Source organism: Schistocerca nitens, chromosome 4, assembly GCF_023898315.1.
Source record: "Schistocerca nitens isolate TAMUIC-IGC-003100 chromosome 4, iqSchNite1.1, whole genome shotgun sequence".
NCBI lineage: Eukaryota > Metazoa > Arthropoda > Insecta > Orthoptera > Acrididae > Schistocerca > Schistocerca nitens.
Window position 1 is genome coordinate 292317261 of NC_064617.1, and position 18918 is coordinate 292336178.

General features: G+C 42.2%; 1 protein-coding gene across 1 annotated transcript in view; it reads left to right on the forward strand.

Annotated features, from left to right (window-relative positions):
- The window catches only part of LOC126252803 (tektin-3-like), a 166098-nt gene that overhangs the window by 106354 nt on the left and 40826 nt on the right, over positions 1–18918 (forward strand). Inside the window, exon 6 of the mRNA XM_049953738.1 lies at positions 3299–3408. Coding sequence (XP_049809695.1) covers positions 3299–3408 — 110 coding nt within the window. The remainder of the gene's footprint in view (positions 1–3298; positions 3409–18918) is intronic.

An 18918-nucleotide genomic window follows, 5' to 3' on the forward strand; every position in this document is an offset into this window, starting at 1 on the left:
TATTTCAAGGCATTAACACTGATTTTTTGTCATACTGTATTTATTGATGGCACCTAGAGTTGTTGACACCCAGCTGTGGATAATTTTCAACATTAAAATTCCCTATAATTGTTGAAAGACAGAGTGAAAAAGCCATTGTCAATATGTATGTAAACCCAACATTCTTCAGTGATTTAGCATTATTAAATAATAAACAAAAACTCATCCAAATGAAATTTGTCCCTCACAAAGAATATATTGCATGATGACCAACCAAATTCAGTCATTAATTCATCATAATGGCTGCAAATATTGCCCCCTCAAGTAAACAACCAGAGATACATTAGATTTACTTGTGCAGAGACTGCCTGATCCACCAACAGAGATTTATTTAAAAAATACAACCCTTAAGCAGATTAAAAAGTTTACCAGGTCCCTAAAAAGTAGCAGTTGTTGTGACTATGGTAGTACATTTTGAATTAAAAATCTTTTGCTCATGTGATAAGATCACACTTATCTTTGTAATCAGTCAATAACTCAGGGCATGTTTCATGACAGACTTAATTATGTTGCAACATTTATCATAAGCAAAGCTAGCCTAATTACATACTCATTTTACTCCTTCCACTCTTTTCAAAAGTGTTTGAGAAAGTGACCTATAGTGAAATACTAACTCACTTAACTGATGAGAACTTGTTAACTTCTTCTCAGTTTGGCTTCCTCTGCAAATTATTTGAACATGTAGTCAGGAAAGTTCTGTTAGCTAAATGGCAGTATTTTTTTATTAAAGCTGCATGAAAAGTAGTAACATATTGTAATGAGAGCTCTGTATTAAAAGATGTAAGTAACAGTATCTTTGAAAACTACAAAAGTAATCAAGGTAATGTGAAGCTATCAACAGGAGATAAACAGCAGCTATTTAGTAAAACAGAGAAAGCAGCAGTGTTTTTCAAAATAGCAGCTTTATTTTTGACTTGATTAAATTTAGCCGGCAGGGATAGTAAATACGAATAACTTTAAGTGGTATGGTGATTATTTGTTGTTTATACAGTATACTCAGTTAATTGGTGTACCTTTTGCTAATATATGTCTAACTCCACATCCCTGAAGGTTCTCCTTCTTGATGGGATGTACAGTGCACAATGGATGGATGAATGAATGAATCTTTATTGGTGTCTTTTCTTCTTGTCTTATTATTTACTGATCATCATTTCCCACCATGCAACATCTCTCATTTCTGTTTCATTTTCCGTAGTCCATTAGTGTTTCTGACATCCCTCAGTAAACTCCCATGTATTATTTCTCTCCCTTTGCATTTCCTTTGCTAAGCATTCTTAAAGGTCTTTGTACCAGAACTGTCTTCTTTATTTTCATCCATGCCCAGCATTAACTTGATTTGCAATTCAGATTCACATAGTCACTCAATCTCACCTAATTAATTTTTATTAGACACATACCATGTGTCATTTATTTTTAAGTTGGCACATGTCTTCACAAATTCCTGCTACTCTCTGCTCCACCACGCTTAACAAACACACGGTATTTTACTGGCTCTTCCATCTATGTACATTCTTTTAAAGAAGTTGTCTAATTGTGTTATTTATTATGTATCATGACATTTTTCTCTAATTTCTTGTCAGCACTATACCTGACCGTCAACAAGTTACACTTCTTGCATACTAGCCCAGCTGATTAATCTGTGCAACCCCTACATTTCATCAGAATCATCCTGTTAACAGTGTATCAGGAGTTCTGGTTTTGCTCCTCCATTTTTCAGATCCATTCAGAATTCTAGTATTTTATATTTAGCCATATCTTACATTACTTTCTTATTCCAAAGTGATGATACAATCAAGATACTGAGGCAAGTGTGTGGCCAACAGCCTGGATCAACTATCTGTCAACACTACCAAAAATCTACCGTAGTGACCCTGTAACAGATATTCTCGGTGAACTTGACGATCTTTTTAGCCAGGTGGATGTGTCGCACGTGTTAATTACTGCCTTGATAAAGCTTCTCACTACATTTAAACTGTGTGCTCTCAGCCCTTTCCAATTTCCAAATACACACATTTCATAAACACATACTTTTTTGCAAACTGGCATTCTTTATCCTGGGCACTTATCATTTTTGTGAGCACTTGAAATGTACACTTGTAATGTTATTAACTCCACTGAAATAAGTGGATCAGTGCAGACAAACTCAGTGAAGATGAAATCAGAAAAGGTACAGTGGCATGCAACTATGCAAACTCTTCAGATATGCTGCACTCAAAATGTAATGAATACAAAGTGACATTTGAAAATCTGTTCCAATCTATGACAGATTGTAATTTATCTGTCCCAGCCTGGAAAAAGAGTTTAATCACTTACACATTCCCTTCTCCAATTTAACACTGTGTTTCTACTGGTGCCACATCATTACCATATCGGTATGACAGATTCACACCACATGCCCTCAATGTAAATTCTCACCAGCTTCATTTTTGATGGCAAACAGTTGTTTCTTTGAGAGAAAATTTACAAATAAATTCAGTGAGTCAGCATTGGAAACAAAATAGTTTCTTCATCTGTGAACTATTGACTGCCTAGAGTAGCCTTCCTTGGAGCAGTAAAATTGGCAGCCACAGATCTGGCGAAGGCTGAAGATGACATTTCATTCTATGAAATTGTGGTGAGAACAAAGTCATGGTGAGCATGAATTACAAAATTTTGTGAAAAATATTGTTAAACTCAATTCTTGCTTTTCCAAACCTCAGTGCTCCTTTTCTAGTGTTGATCTTCACCTATTTGATAGCTTCACATTCCTGTGAAGATGAAACCAATCAAGCAGCAACGTCTCTATTTTTTGACATGTGTCATTTTTTCAGTGTTAAGCATCGCTGTTATGTAGGCTCTTTCAGTAAGTATAGGCATAATACTGAAAATATTGTGGCATCTTTCATCTTTGATCATTTAGTTTCCATTTATATTACTCAAATTTAGCTCTCTTGGTAGACTTCAGTTTCTGCTGCTGATCGATTTTTATTTTATATTCAATACCTGTACCCCGCGTCTCTCATTTTTCCTATGTGTGAACTGACATTTACTTCCTTTCACCATCATATACCATTTTCTTTAGTCTTTGTCATAGTGAAGAGTATTTGGAAAATTCTGAAAGCTCAAGATTTAGATGCATTTTTAAATTTACTGTCTTCTAGCAATAGTTCACCAACTGGTAAATAATAAATATTGCTTGACAAGTGTTCTTTCATACCTAATTTTTCTCCTCATCGGTGGCTTCTCATATACAGATATTTTATTTTTGTGTCTCACACAGGGATTGATCTTGTTCATGATCAGGTTGAAAAGTCACTCTTAAAAGAAGTTGAAATTCAAAGAAATTGCCGAGATCGCCTTAAGAGTATTCATGATAAAGTATGCCAACAGGTAAGTGCTAGTAAACAGTTTCAAACATGAATGTTAATAACAGTTTTAAAAAATGTGTGTTTTATCTTAATTAAGAGAGTTATCTTGGTCGAAGTCAGCAAATTCAGAACTCAGAGTTTAGCTGTATTTTGCCCGTTATTTATTTATGTGATTCAGCTGTTTGTACAATCACTTCTAGTTTATGTTGTTTCAGTGGCTTGCATGTCAAATTTAACTTTCATCATATAATAAAAACTGTAGTTTTTAATGTCTTTTAATTAGTAACGCACACACACAATAATTCGTGCAAGAGATGTAGTGTGAGACATAAATAAATTTATGATATTTGAAGTTGTACTGAATATATTAGTCCTAAGCAAGTTCTGAACTATTAATAAATCATAGATGAAAGAGGCAATCAATTAACAAAAAGACAAACAGCAAAAGATGCTGCAGGTGTCAAGAAAGAAACTATTAAATGGTATAAGGTGGCTATTAGGAAGAAAGCTAGAGTTGCAACAAAACAATAATAGAAATGTACTGTAGCAGAATATTTTGAAGTAAACGAAGCTGTTGGGAAATGTCAGCGGATGTGATAAAATACAATAAAAAATTTTGAAAGCGACAGTTAAGAATATTTTTTAAAAAGAGTATAAAGGATACAAATTAAAAAAGATAGTGGCACAGTAACCAAAACAGAATGGAAGTTCTCTGAGCATTTAAAGATTTCATAAATTCTTTTTTATAGTTGAAGAAATGAATCAGAAACATAGACAGTCAATAACAAAATTACTGGTGTTCTGGAAACAATTCCAGAGGAAATGTGTAATGCCATTTGAGGTGTGATGAAAGGAAAGTGCATGGAGGTTGTGGTGTCTCATTAGGAATGGTTAAAGCCTGAGAAAAGTAATAGAGAAGGAACTTGTGAAATTATTTACAGTATGTCTGTGATGGAAGAAAATTACTTACAACTGGAACATTATTCTATATCATGAAAAAGGAGATGTACTAGACATAAAAAACTGCTGTTTCAACATACGTTAGTGTTGTGACTCGCCGATCATTTAAAGTGCCGCCGCGCATTTACGCACGTCCTCTACGTGCGGCGCTGTCTGCCTGCCAGCCATGCAGCAGCGGTGCCACCTAAGCGGCCAGCCGAGCAGCGGCCGCTAGACTGAGACTCAGTGCTTATCTGAACGCTAACGTGTACACATGTTAACTTACTCTGTGACATATATGTGTTGTAGTGTCGTTCCTAAATATACTTGTTAAACTAGAAGTTCTAACAATTGGCGACGAGGTAGTGGATTTTTCCTTTTCACCGTTGACTCACAGGGTTCCATGGCTACTGTCGAGCAACTCTTGCAAAATCTCCTTGAACAGCAAACGCTTCTAACGGCGGCGATTCGCGATTTCGTCGCGGCGTCAAATGTGGGCCGGTTCTCGTCGTTGGCTGTACCTCCTTTTCCTCCTTACGACGAGACAGCAGAAGACTGGTCGGATTATGAAAAACGTCTTCGACAGCACTTCTTGGCATTTTATGTCTCGGACGAACAAGCATGTAAGTCTCTGTTCCTTTCCTGGATTTCGCCTCAAATGTATCGGTTGTTGTCGCAATTGGCCCCTTTGAAGGATCCTGCGTCTTTGTCCTTTGCTGAAACGTGTTCCCTTCTGTCGGTCTATTTTCAAAAGCAATCGCATGTGGTAGCCTCTCGTGTTGCCTTTTATCGTTGTCACAAACAACCCAATCAATCTTATCGCACTTGGGCTGCTGAACTTCACGGCCTCAGTCGAAAGTGTCACTTTGTTACTGATGTTCACAAAGAATCCTATGCCGATTCCATGGTACGGGATGCTATTATCCGGTCGGCGCCCGACAAAGAAGTTCGGCAACGTGCCCTTCAGTTGGCGAATCCGACTTTAGATGAAGTTCTCTCCATTGCGCAGTCTTTTGAAATTTCTCGCGCCGCTGGGGCACAAATAGAAGCGTGGGGTGACGTCGGGGAAATACAACCTCTGTGCGCTGTTGACGACGCGCGCGGCGCGTCCCTGCCGGCCGACGTGGCCGCAGTGCGCTCCCACGCGCAGCCTCGGCCAAGCCGTAAACAAACCCCTAAGAAACTGCAACAAAATCCCCGGCAACTTCCTTCATGTCCAAGGTGTTTTACGAAACATTCACGCGAGGATTGTCCACAACGTTGGGCTGTGTGTCACAATTGCAAAAAGAAAGGTCACGTGTCTTCCGTTTGTAAATCCGACCGCATAAATGACGTCCATGAACATGACGCTGATTCTGATTCTGTGTTGTCTGTCAATTGCACTTCTTCCCTTTCCGGGAAGTTATTCCTCACTGTCCAAATCCTTGGTCGAGATGTTCGCATGCAAGTGGATACCGGTTCTGCCGCCACTATAATTAATTCTCAGACGTATCTTCAGCTGCGTTCTCCACTCCTGTCCCCTGTCACTCGGCAATTACGGACGTACAATAAACAGAAGATTTCTCTCTTGGGACAGTTTAATGCTGAGGTATCTTACAAATCCGTCGTTCGCACTGTTCCCATATTTGTGGTCGACCAGGGCAACACAGAAAATCTTTTTGGGTTCGATGCCTTCCGCGTTTTTGGGTTCTCCGTAGATGACTCTGTCAATATTGTCTCCGACGCTATTCCTTATGCTAAACTGGATTCTTTGTCGACGACCTTTTCGTCCATTTTTTCTCCTGGGTTAGGCCGTGCACACGACTTTGAAGCTCATATCACACTCAAACCCACTGCTCGGCCTAAGTTTTTTCGGGCTCGGCCCATTCCTGTGGCCCTTCGTGATCGGGTCAAACAGGAGTTGGATCGTCTCACTACTTCAGGGGTCTTGCTTCCTGTCACTTCCAGTGAGTGGTCCTCTCCTGTCGTTGTAGTTGCCAAGCCCAATGGTGCTATTCGTCTCTGTGGCGATTTCAAAGCCACGGTAAATGCTCAATGCCTCATCGACACTTACCCTATGCCCCGTCCTGAAGAACTGTTCACTAAACTCGCTGGAGGGCAGTATTTTTCTAAAATTGACCTGTCAGAAGCTTATCATCAACTTCCTCTCGACGCTGCTTCCCGGCAGTTTCTGGTCCTTAACACGCCTTTCGGCCTCTATCAATACCAACGCCTGCCATTCGGGGTTGCTAGCGCCCCTGCTCTCTTTCAGCGATTCTTGGAACAATTATTGCTCCCTGTCCCTGGGTGTATCAATTACATGGACGACATTGTTGTCACCGGCTCCACCACTGACGAACATCTTCAAAATCTCCACACACTTTTTACTGTCTTACAGACTGCAGGTCTTAAGTGTAACCTTCAGAAATCACAATTTTTTCAGGCATCTATCACGTACTTGGGGTTTCAACTCTCTCGGGATGGTATTCGTCCGCTTCAACAAACTGTCGCTGCGATCGATGCCCTTCCTCGCCCTACGTCTGTTAAGGAACTGCAGGCCTTCTTGGGGAAAATAGCATACTATCACAAGTTTTTACCGTCTGCAGCGTCGGTGGCTCAGCCGTTGCATCGCCTGTTGCATAAAAACGTGCCTTTTCACTGGTTCGCGTCATGTGACGCGGCTTTCCAGAAATTGAAGACTATGCTGATACAGGCCCCGTGCCTAGCTACTTATCGACCTGGCCAACATCTTGTCCTTGCTACAGACGCCTCTCACTACGGGGTTGGGGCAGTCCTTGCGCACCGTTTTTCTGACGGTTCGGAACAACCCATTGCTTATGCCTCCAAAACGCTCACGGATGCCCAACGAAAGTATTCTCAGATTGAGAAAGAAGCTTTGGCCATCATTTATGCTCTTCATAAGTTTGGTGTTTTTCTCTATGGCACAAAATTTCATCTTGTTACGGATCACAAAACACTTGTTTCCTTGTTTCACCCATCAACGTCGCTTCCCGACAAGGCTGCACACCGCCTCCAGCGTTGGGCTCTTTACTTGTCCCGTTTCAACTATGAGATTCATTTCCGGCCAACGGCTCAACATGCGAATGCTGATGCTTTGTCTCGCCTCCCCATGGGCCCTGATCAGGCATTCGATCGGGACGAACTTTTGTGTTTCCACCTGGATGTTGCCGAGCAGCGGGTTGTGGACGGGTTCCCCATCACTGGGGACAGGCTGGCGGCTGCTACGGGTTCTGACCCTACCCTCTCCCGGGTTTTACGCTGTATTCAGACGGGTTGGCCTGATCGCCCGTCCGCTAAGACTTCTGATCCGTTGCGGAACTACTACCCTTTGCGCTACCGCCTCACGGCTAGGGATGGTGTTATCCTCCTCTCCACTGACAATGTTTCGCCGCGTGTTGTGGTCCCCGCGTCTTTGCGTGCTTCGGTCTTGCGCCTCCTTCACCAGGGGCACTGGGGTGTGTCGCGCACCAAATCTCTGGCGCGCCGTCATGTGTACTGGCCTGGCATCGACTCTGAAATCGTACACATGGTTGCTGCCTGCGGCCCTTGTGCGTCACAGGCCGCTGCCCCGAAGTCATCTTTGTCACCGTGGCCTTCGCCTGCGAAGCCCTGGGAGCGCATTCATGCTGATTTTGCGGGACCCTTTTTAGGTACTTATTGGCTCCTCGTAATTGACGCCTACTCTAACTTTCCTTTCATTGTCCGTTGCACGTCACCTACCACCGCGGCAACCACCAGTGCTCTCGCCCACATTTTTTCTTTGGAAGGCCTCCCCTCTACTCTTGTTACTGATAATGGTCCGCAATTTGCCTCTTCTGACTTTGCGGATTTTTGTGCTCGTCACGGTGTTACGCATGTCACGGCCCCGCCGTTCCATCCACAATCCAACGGTGAGGCTGAACGACTGGTCCGCACGTTTAAGGCTCAAATGTGGAAACTTCTGACTTCTTCTGCTGCTGATGAGGCGCTTCTCCAGTTCCTGGCGTCTTACCGTTTCACCCCCATGGGCGATCACAGCCCGGCTGAGCTCTTACATGGCCGACAGCCCCGCACTCTACTTCATCTTCTGCGGCCTCCCACCTCCCGGCCGCGGGTGCCGTCACTTGGCTGGTTCACCGCCGACGACCTCGTCTGGGTACGGGGATATGGCAGGCGGCCAAAATGGAGCCCGGGCCGCATCTTAAGACACCGTGGCAGACGCCTGTATGAAATCCAGACGGACACAGGTGTTGCAGTGCGTCATTCGGACCAGCTTCGGCCTCGGGTGCCACCAACACCTGTTCCGAATGCCGCCACACCACCCTTGACTCTCCCTGATGCTCGGGATCTTGGCACATCTCTATACTCACAACGCCGCCCTCTACCCGTCATTGCGATGCCAGCACCAGAACGGATGCCACCAGACGACGTGCCCATGCGGGAATCGGAGGACCAACCAGTGTCAGAGTACATCTGCTCGCCTCCTCCTCCAACAGATGCTGACGCATCGCCCATGTCTCCTGTCATATCAACTGGACTTGCCGCAACGGGCGGATTGGTGCGTGGGGCCCCAGCAGATTCGACCCCTACGTCTCCTGTCATCTCGACCCGTTATCATCGGGGACACTTCCGTCCGTACGGGAAGCCTCCTCCTCGAGACTTTACGTCGAGTCACACAACGCCTATGGACGTCAGCCATCTCCAGGACACATCCATCAAGACCAGTGCAACAATTTCAAAGGGGGGAAAAGTGTTGTGACTCGCCGATCATTTAAAGTGCCGCCGCGCATTGACGCACGTCCTCTACGTGCGGCGCTGTCTGCCTGCCAGCCATGCAGCAGCGGCGCCACCTAAGCGGCCAGCCGAGCAGCGGCCGCTAGACTGAGACTCAGTGCTTATCTGAACGCTAACGTGTACACATGTTAACTTACTCTGTGACATATATGTGTTGTAGTGTCGTTCCTAAATATACTTGTTAAACTAGAAGTTCTAACAGTTAGTATACTGAAATTCTAAAGAATATACACTGTCCAGCCATTAATGTGATCACCTGTGAAAAGCCTGAATAACCACCTATTGCTGCAGACTGCTGTGAGACGTGTAGGACGAGAGTCACTAAGGTTCTGGAAGGTACCAACAGGGATGTGGAGCCATGCTGACTCAAGTGCAGTGGTCAGCTGTGCTAGGTTTCTTGGCTGAGGATCCACAGTGTGAACAGCCCAATCTAAGTGGTGTTCCCACAGATTCTTGATTAAGTTAAAACCTGGGGAGTTTGGTGGCAAGGAATGTGCGGTAAGCCCATAGAGGTGCTCTTCAAAATACGTGTGCATACTATGAGCTGTGTGACACTTTGCATTGTTCTGCTGGTAGATGCCATCGTGCCAAGGAAAAACAGACTGCATGTAGGTATGGTCATGGTCCCTAAGGATAGATGCATACTTGTGTTGATCCATTGTGCATTCTAGAATGACGAGATCACCCAGGAACTGCTATGAAAATGTTCCACAGACCATAATGCATTCAGGGTGTTTGCTTCAGATGTTTCATCCCATACATGCCAATGGCTATCTGTCCCTCATAGCATAAAATGTGATTAATCTGAAAAGGCCTTCTATTGCCACTCGTTGGATGCGCAGTTGCAGTATTGGTGTGCCAATTGTAGCCTTTGTTGCCGATGAACAACAATCAGTCATATTGTAGCCTTTGTTGCTGATGAACAGCAGTCAGTGTGAGTACATGAACCAGGCACTTGTTGTGGAAGCCCATATGCAGCTGCATATACTGAAAGATCATCGAGGAGACACTGTTGGTAGTTCCTTGGTTCATCTGGGTAATCAGATACACAGCAACTGCATGTCTATGTGGCCATACATGTCTCCACAGCCATTGTTCATCCATGTCATCTATGGCCCATGATAAACTGCAGTTGCATTAACACTGGTGTTGGATAGCGCCATTTTGCTATGCATGGCATACTTTGCCCAAGGTGGCATGTGAACAGTTTACAGACTTAGCCATTTCTGAAATGCTTCCACTCTTGGCCTGAAAGCCAATGATCATGCCCTCTCGGATATCAGATAAATCATTCTGTTTCTGCCTTACGACAATGACTGTGTCTCTCTGGCACAGTTTATGTACCCTCCATTGCTAGTGCTGCCACCTGCAATCTGTGAGTGGTTCTTGCACATTAACATTGAACATATGTGGTGGTCACATTGATGTCACGACCTGATATTTTCTTTCCGTCAACTGATGGAAAAAAGTTGGGAGTATAACAAAAAGGTGATAATGGTTTTTATAGACATAGAAAAGGCATATGACTCAGTTAACAGGGAAAGACTCTGGGAAGAAATGAAGAAGATAGATATAGAAGATGGATATATTAATGTAATAAAGACAAAGTACAGAGGACACAATTATAGAATTAGAACACCATTGGGAAACTCTGAATACTTCGAAATAAGACAAGGCCTTAAGCAAGTAAGTATTCTATGTCCTGCACTTTTTAATGTTGTGGTGGTGGGAATGAATAGGGCAGTTAAAGATATAGTAAAAGAAAAAGACAAAAAGATGATTTTTGCAGATGATGTGGTAATATGGGGTGATTAAGAGGTAGATGTACAGTGTGAGGAAAGAAATAATGAAAAGGTATGGATTAAAAATAAATAAAGATAAGAGTGAAGTAATGGTATTTGGAAGAGAGAAAGGGATAAACAGAAATATTACCTTGAATGGAGAACCCCTCAAAGTGGTAGAAAGTTTCACTTATTTAGGGAGTGAAATATCTAGGGATGGAAGAATAACCAACGAAATTAATAGTAGGTTACAGAAGGGAGGCAATTTCTACCAAACAATAAAACACCAGATTTAGAATAAGGAAGTTTCAGAAAAAGCAAAACTCCTTAAGTATAAGAGTTGTTAGTTCCCTATTGTCACTTATGGTGGAGAAACATGGACAATGACAGAAAGGGACTGGAGCAGACTGCAAGCAGGGGAAATGAAATTTCTCAGAGCAGTTAAGGGAAAAATAATAATGGACAGAGTAAGGAATGTAGAGATTAGAAAGGACCTTAAACAAGAAAGTATGAGAGAAGAAATTGAAAAAAAGAGATTAAGGTGGTATGGGCATGTTAAGAGGTTGCATGGGCAGAAGCTCCCCAAAATTATGGAAGAACTAAAGATGGATGGGAAAAGACCTAGAGGGCGCCCAAGAACATGGTGAAAAACAGGAGTGAGAATATCTGTGGAAAGGAGAGGTGTGACCTGGCAGCAAGTGGAGGAAGAAAAGTGGCGGGAGGACCGAGCCAAATGGAGAGGACTCGTCAGCACCCAGACCCGGCAGTAGCTGGAGCGGGATCCGGATATAGATAGATAGATATCGTAAACTACATTGCGATAATGAGAAAGGTAATAGAACAGGTTAGAAAGCAAGCCCGAAAATTATAACAAGACTAGGAGAATACATAATCAACACGTAATAAAATAGTAAACATGAAGTTGTAGTAATAGTTGGTGAGTTTTTGTATTTATAGCGGTTGAAAAAGATGCATAGATGGACAGGGAAAGAAATATATGGAAAAGTAAAAATGATCAAAGTTTTTTGATAAACTGAATAGCTTTCAAAACAAAGATTCCACTGCTTTTAAACAGAAAGCTAACACTCAGCATGTATTACCAGCCTTCACTTAATGGTAATGAGGTATAGATTTCTAATGCAAAACCATTCATAAACTAAGGGCTTTTGAGTATGCAGTGGGAAGATGCATATTGAGAATTAGTAGGAGAGACAGAAATGCAAACAAATGGCTCAGGGAATAGGCTGGATTAAAAGACATAATTATGCCTGCCGTGAAAATGAAATAAAGACGGATGGGTTATTTAGCCAGGCAAATGGATGTTGATAGACCAAGGAAGTTGTATACTGGATTGCAAGAGATAAGAATGGACTTAGATGATGTAATCGAGGACAGATAGCTGACATCAGAAAACAAAACATGAGCAACATTGATGTGTATAGTTGAAGATCAAAATGCATGGAAGTGTTTAGAGGAGAGGAGGCCACCTTTTGTCTAGTAATTAAGGTCAAATGGTTGATGATCATGATTATGATAATGGTACTGAATTATTAAGTATTTGTATTAGTTGTGAAGATAATCATATTATAATCATTTTATACATTTTCCATGGTTTCTTAGTTGGTTCTGTATTCATGTAGATGTAGTTCTTCTTTACCAACACCATACAGATACCAAGGAGCAGGTTACAATGTCAAGAATTGAAATCAGCATATCTGGGAATAACAGGCAGAAATTTCAAAACTAGGTACAAAGAACTCAATATGAAGCTAGAAGTATGAAAGTAGCCATTGTACCTTTATTGAACATCTTACGAAATCTGGACATGAATCATATAACATGAAATAGGATGTGAAAATTATTAGAGTGAACAGTTACAATAGAAAACTCCTATCATTACAGAAAACTTTCACATACAAGGAACTCTTTCAATGAACTAAAGAGTAATACATAATTAAAATGAATGTAAGCTACAACAAACAGAGATATAAAATATTATTGGACTAAATAATAAATTAATCCATCTCTCTCTCTCTCTCTCTCTCTCACACACACACACACACACACACACACACACACACGAAGCAAACAAACAAACATCAAATTACGTATAGACACCACCACACATCAAACGACAAATGATAAATACTCGGTGACAGTTGTAACACTACACACTGTAAACACACAGTCAACAACCAACAATGAAAAATGGAAGTGGAGAGTTCAAGTAAATGCGCTAGAAAAAAACTTCAAAAATCTGCCGTCTAGAGTATGTGTACCAACTAAATATGAATCCAGGACAACACACATGGATTAATAACATCAGAAATTGTAAATAACACCAAATGCTGATTTAGCCTCATGAAAGTTATGCTGAAAAAGTTGTTTCTCACCTCAGAAAACAAGATAATAGCAAGGAAAAAAATGTAATGTACTAACATATATTACAGGCCAGTGAGGATGCTTTGCAAATAAAAGAAGCAAAACATGTATGGCACGAAACAAATTATCTTTCATTTAGTTGCAAAGATGGAATACATCTCCATGAATAAGCATATTATTCTTACATTCACTTACCAGGCACTGCCACACACCAAAATGTTTTGGAGCCAGAGTCATGCATCAGAATGTTCCAGAACCAGAAGACCTGAGTAATGAACTAGCTGAAAAGTACAAGAAGGAATATAAATATATTTCAAGTTAATTAGTTTCTGATCCACAGATAATTTTACAGTGATATTAAATGTTGATCTTAATACATCAATGAAATATAATTAAAAGAAAAGAATAAAACACAGTTAAAGTTCAACAGATTTGTATGTCCAGGCAAATAATTCCTCACACATCTAGTTACACGAAGATTTGTACAGCATGTACAATGCTCTTTTGAGTATACCTACTTGCAGATAATATGAAGACTATGACAGTGTCCCTGCCTTTCCATTACATCCCATCAGCCCAGGTTGTAGTGGGGTGGTGTTGCAGAACAGAGCAGTGCAGTGTATTGGACAGCCACCACAGTGCTGCTTTGCAAGTAGATGTAGTGGACAAGGGAACAACATGTCACATATGTGGTAAACCACTGAAATTGTGAGAGGCATTACGAGTAGGAAGAGTTGTTCTCTGCAGCTACTTTGAGTACTGAAAAATAATACTAGCAAAAGATAATAAATCGTTATCCATAGAACAGTGCTGTTAGAGTTTATCATTTTCATGAATGCGTATCAAAGAGAAGATTGAGAGAATGATATGTCCAGCAAAACAGAATTAACTAGTAGAAAAATTAAGCCTTTCATAATTTATCCAGTTGAGTTTTGACAATGCTTCAGGATGTCAGTGAGCATGTTTGACTGCATCTCACAGTATGAGGCACATACCTCGTCTGTTATGAGACGTTCCTGGGGGGGGGGGGGAGACTGCTGTGGCCTGTTGTTATAGGGTTGTGAGCCACTGAGGCCTATGGTGCGACGAAGCCTCTCCATCGTTTCTAGCTCCCTGGTTTAATACATACATACTTAATTTGATTAGCCCTGAAGAACAATTAGCAAATACCCCCTTCATCTAAAATACATTGTTATTTGGTAATACTCCAAGCAATTGCAAATGTTTGTGGCAAGTTCACTGTAAGCAGTGTAGGAGGATGTCTAGAACAGTGTGATAGTGGTTGTTTGTAATTTTGAAGTGTATTTCACTTGATGCAAGAAGGAAAGCTGATATAGTGCTAGTCTCTCTGTTACCATAAATGCCAATTTTACTGCTTTACATATTCACTAGAGATGAGGCATATCTGCAGTTAACGCAGTTGTTCAAATACATGTTCTTCTAGTGAATGACAAAAAATTGAATATGCTTTTGGAATAATGAACGCTATTACATGTATTTATATGCTTGAAAATGTAATTATTACAAAAAAACTAAACAGGGGCAGTCCAAGCATCACCCTTAATGAAGTTGTACATAGCTACCACACAAGGCAGATAAGTGATAAACACTCCTGGAAATTGAAATAAGAACACCGTGAATTCATTGTCCCAGGAAGGGGAAACTTTATTGACACATTCCTGGGGTCAGATACATCACATGATCACACTGACAGAACCACAGGCACATAGACACAGGCAACAGAGCATGCACAATGTCGGCACTAGTACAGTGTATATCCACCTTTCGCAGCAATGCAGGCTGCTATTCTCCCATGGAGACGATCGTAGAGATGCTGGATGTAGTCCTGTGGAACGGCTTGCCATGCCATTTCCACCTGGCGCCTCAGTTGGACCAGCGTTCGTGCTGGACGTGCAGACCGCGTGAGACGACGCTTCATCCAGTCCCAAACATGCTCAATGGGGGACAGATCCGGAGATCTTGCTGGCCAGGGTAGTTGACTTACACCTTCTAGAGCACATTGGGTGGCACGGGATACATGCGGACGTGCATTGTCCTGTTGGAACAGCAAGTTCCCTTGCCGGTCTAGGAATGGTAGAACGATGGGTTCGATGACGGTTTGGATGTACCGTGCACTATTCAGTGTCCCCTCGACGATCACCAGTGGTGTACGGCCAGTGTAGGAGATCGCTCGCCACACCATGATGCCGGGTGTTGGCCCTGTGTGCCTCGGTCGTATGCAGTCCCGATTGTGGCGCTCACCTGCACGGCGCCAAACACGCATACGACCATCATTGGCACCAAGGCAGAAGCGACTCTCATCGCTGAAGATGACACGTCTCCATTCGTCCCTCCATTCACGCCTGTCGCGACACCACTGGAGGCGGGCTGCACGATGTTGGGGCGTGAGCGGAAGACGGCCTAACGTCGGTGGGACCGTAGCCCAGCTTCACGGAGACGGTTGCGAATGGTCCTCGCCGATACCCCAGGAGCAACAGTGTCCCTAATTTGCTGGGAAGTGGCGGTGCGGTCCCCTACAGCACTGCGTAGGATCCTACGGTCTTGGCGTGCATCCGTGCGTCGCTGCGGTCCGGTCCCAGGTCGACGGGCACGTGCACCTTCCGCCGACCACTGGCGACAACATCGATGTACTGTGGAGACCTCACGCCCCACGTGTTGAGCAATTTGGCGGTACGTCCACCCGGCCTCCCGCATGCCCACTATACGCCCTCGCTCAAAGTCCGTCAACTGCACATACGGTTCACGTCCACGCTGTCGCGGCATGCTACCAGTGTTAAAGACTGCGATGGAGCTCCGTATGCCACGGCAAACTGGCTGACACTGATGGCGGCGGTGCACAAATGCTGCGCAGCTAGCGCCATTCGACGGCCAACACCGCGGTTCCTGGTGTGTCCGCTGTGCCGTGCGCGTGATCATTGCTTGTACAGCCCTCTCGCAGTGTCCGGAGCAAGTATGGTGGGTCTGACACACCGGTGTCAATGTGTTCTTTTTTCCATTTCCAGGAGTGTACATGTACAACAGACAAACAGTGCTATTACAGAAAGGCATACTCCAGCCTGGGATCAAATTGTGCAATGCACTTCCCAAGTCCATAAAAATAACATGGACTTAAACAAGTCCAAATCAACTGTGAAAGATTATTTGGTTGAGAACTGCTTCTATACAGTAAGGGAATACCTGGAAAAACAAAACTTCCTCACCGATTATGGATGTTTTTATAAAATGTCTGGAGTAAGACAATATTGTATAATTTTATCTTTTGCTAAAATGATGTATGAAAAAAGAAAACAAGTCAATGAATGTGTATTGTAATTAATGAACAGTCCAATACATTTTGTACACTGTACAGTCCTAGATTCACAGGACCAATATGTAAATAAATAAATTGTAAGTGGAGAACACTGCAAAAGTCAATAGAAACTTTGCCACAGTGTGCTTAAGATTTTGTGAAATGTGTGTGCACTCCGTAAAACACTGTTATCGACCTAGAAGAATCCGTCAATGTGCAGTGGAAATCAAGAATTGCATGCAATTTAGCATCTGACAGGGTGATACTTAAACAGAGCTTTGAATAAGACTATCCAAAAAAGAGATCCATGCAAACTTTCTGTAACACAGTGAAGTATGTTTTTCATTTGGTTGTTAGTTGTAGTGCTTTGCACTTTATTATTTGCTGTCATTTTGAGCCAATAAAAGAAATAAAAATGTTAAGTAAATGTAAAAGTTTATCACTGTAACATAGTGTGTAACTATCTGGCTACCTCATCCCATAACTTGTTCAAAATGAGTCTTTGATGATGATTTTTACAGTGGACAAGGGCACCAAGTAAACATATTTGATACCAGCATATCCACTGATGCTATTTTTTAACAAAGCTGCAAGTGAAAAACAAGCACAACAACAATGCCAAACCTATCTGATGCTGCTACCTGTAGCAATAGTCTGTTGCTGCTGTGGTTCCCAAGCTCTTCCAGAGTTATTCAGACACAATGGTCACAGCTCTTCAGGCAGACATGTTTCATCCCTTCAATGCTGATTTATTTCATCAATGCTGCACTGCTCTGATCACACACACACTGGTCACTCTGCACTGTTGCACTATAACTGCAGCCTTATGCTTTCCAATTAGGCAGAATAACTTGATACCGCATCCCTCCTTAATGAAGGATATGTTGTGTTTCAAAAGGTTGAAGGAGGTTAGTGTTTTATGACTGATCCTTCCAGTGGCGTGCATTGATGTGGAAGCATAATGCAGAATCACAGATGTATTTTATAATTAATATATGTGATATATTTATCAATCCATATTTTGTGTTCTCTGAATAAGCCTTTACCATATACTATGATAATATCAGAGACATGCTTGTGCTGCCTATTTTAGATAAGTTAGCAGTAATTATATTTTTATTCTTGTTCAGCACTTTATTGTACAATTGGATTTCCTGGTACCCAAAAACAGTTTTGAGTTTCTTATTTGTTTTTTACTAGCTATCTGCCCTGGCATCACATGGGCAGCACCAAGTATCTATGGTCATACGACTTATCTGGCCTAGTGGTAATTTTGTTTATGGGCCACTGCATAGAGTTTTGAATAAAATTAAGAGAACAACATTAGGTAACTGAATATCATCATGTTCATACAACTTAAGCAATTTAAGCAGCATGGGCCAGAAAAGTTCCTGAGAGGCATGAATGTTATCTGTTCCATGTTTAGGAGTGTGGGGTGTGACATCTCATCTCAGTGATGAGAACATATCACGATTTAATTAATCCATTTACAACCAGTATCAGTATTCTATACAAATCATGGGTGTAAATATGTGTGTGAGATTGGATATGTTTTTTTTTTTCTTTTTCTTTTTTTAATTTGTAGCTTATTATGTATCAGAGATTGAGTGGGTCATGTCCGAAGGTCACAAACAAAATAAAAGAAAAAGAAAAATAACACACCTGATCTAGACGTGTAGTCCATGACAGCACTCCCTTGAACAGAATCACTGCCACAATTCTTTGTCGCGGACCATTTGTGACAGACTTTTCCCCTTGCCCGACAAAGAATCTGATTCAAGCAAAGCAGAATGCTGGAAGTTGAGGCATTTGTTGTGCTGCTTAAAACCTTACTGTATGTAAACCATTTCACGGGGCCAAAATCATTGTACAGTGGCTTGAGGGACATGCTAGTGAACTCGCATTGATGTCCTGGCCATCAGATTTGCCTCATTTGAATAATGTGGAACAAGTCTGGAATGCTCTTGGGTGCCAGCTCAGCATCCACAAATCAACAGCCCTGAAATTGTGTGACCTGTATGTAGACATCAGATGCCACATAGCTTCAAAAGCCTGCCAAGGACTTGTCGAATCCATCCCAAACAGAATTTCTCCTGATTGTGTTCCAAATGTTGACCAATACACAAATCATTGGATCATAATGTTTTGGTTCATCGGTGAATTTCAGTGGATAAATAGTTCAAAAATGGTTCAAATGGCTCTGAGCACTATGGGACTTAACTTCTGAGGTCATCAGTCCCCTAGAACTTAAGAACTACTTAAACCTAACTAACATAAGGACATCACACACATCCATGCCCGAGGCAGGATTCGAACCTGCGACCGTAGTGGTCGCGCGGTTCCAGAC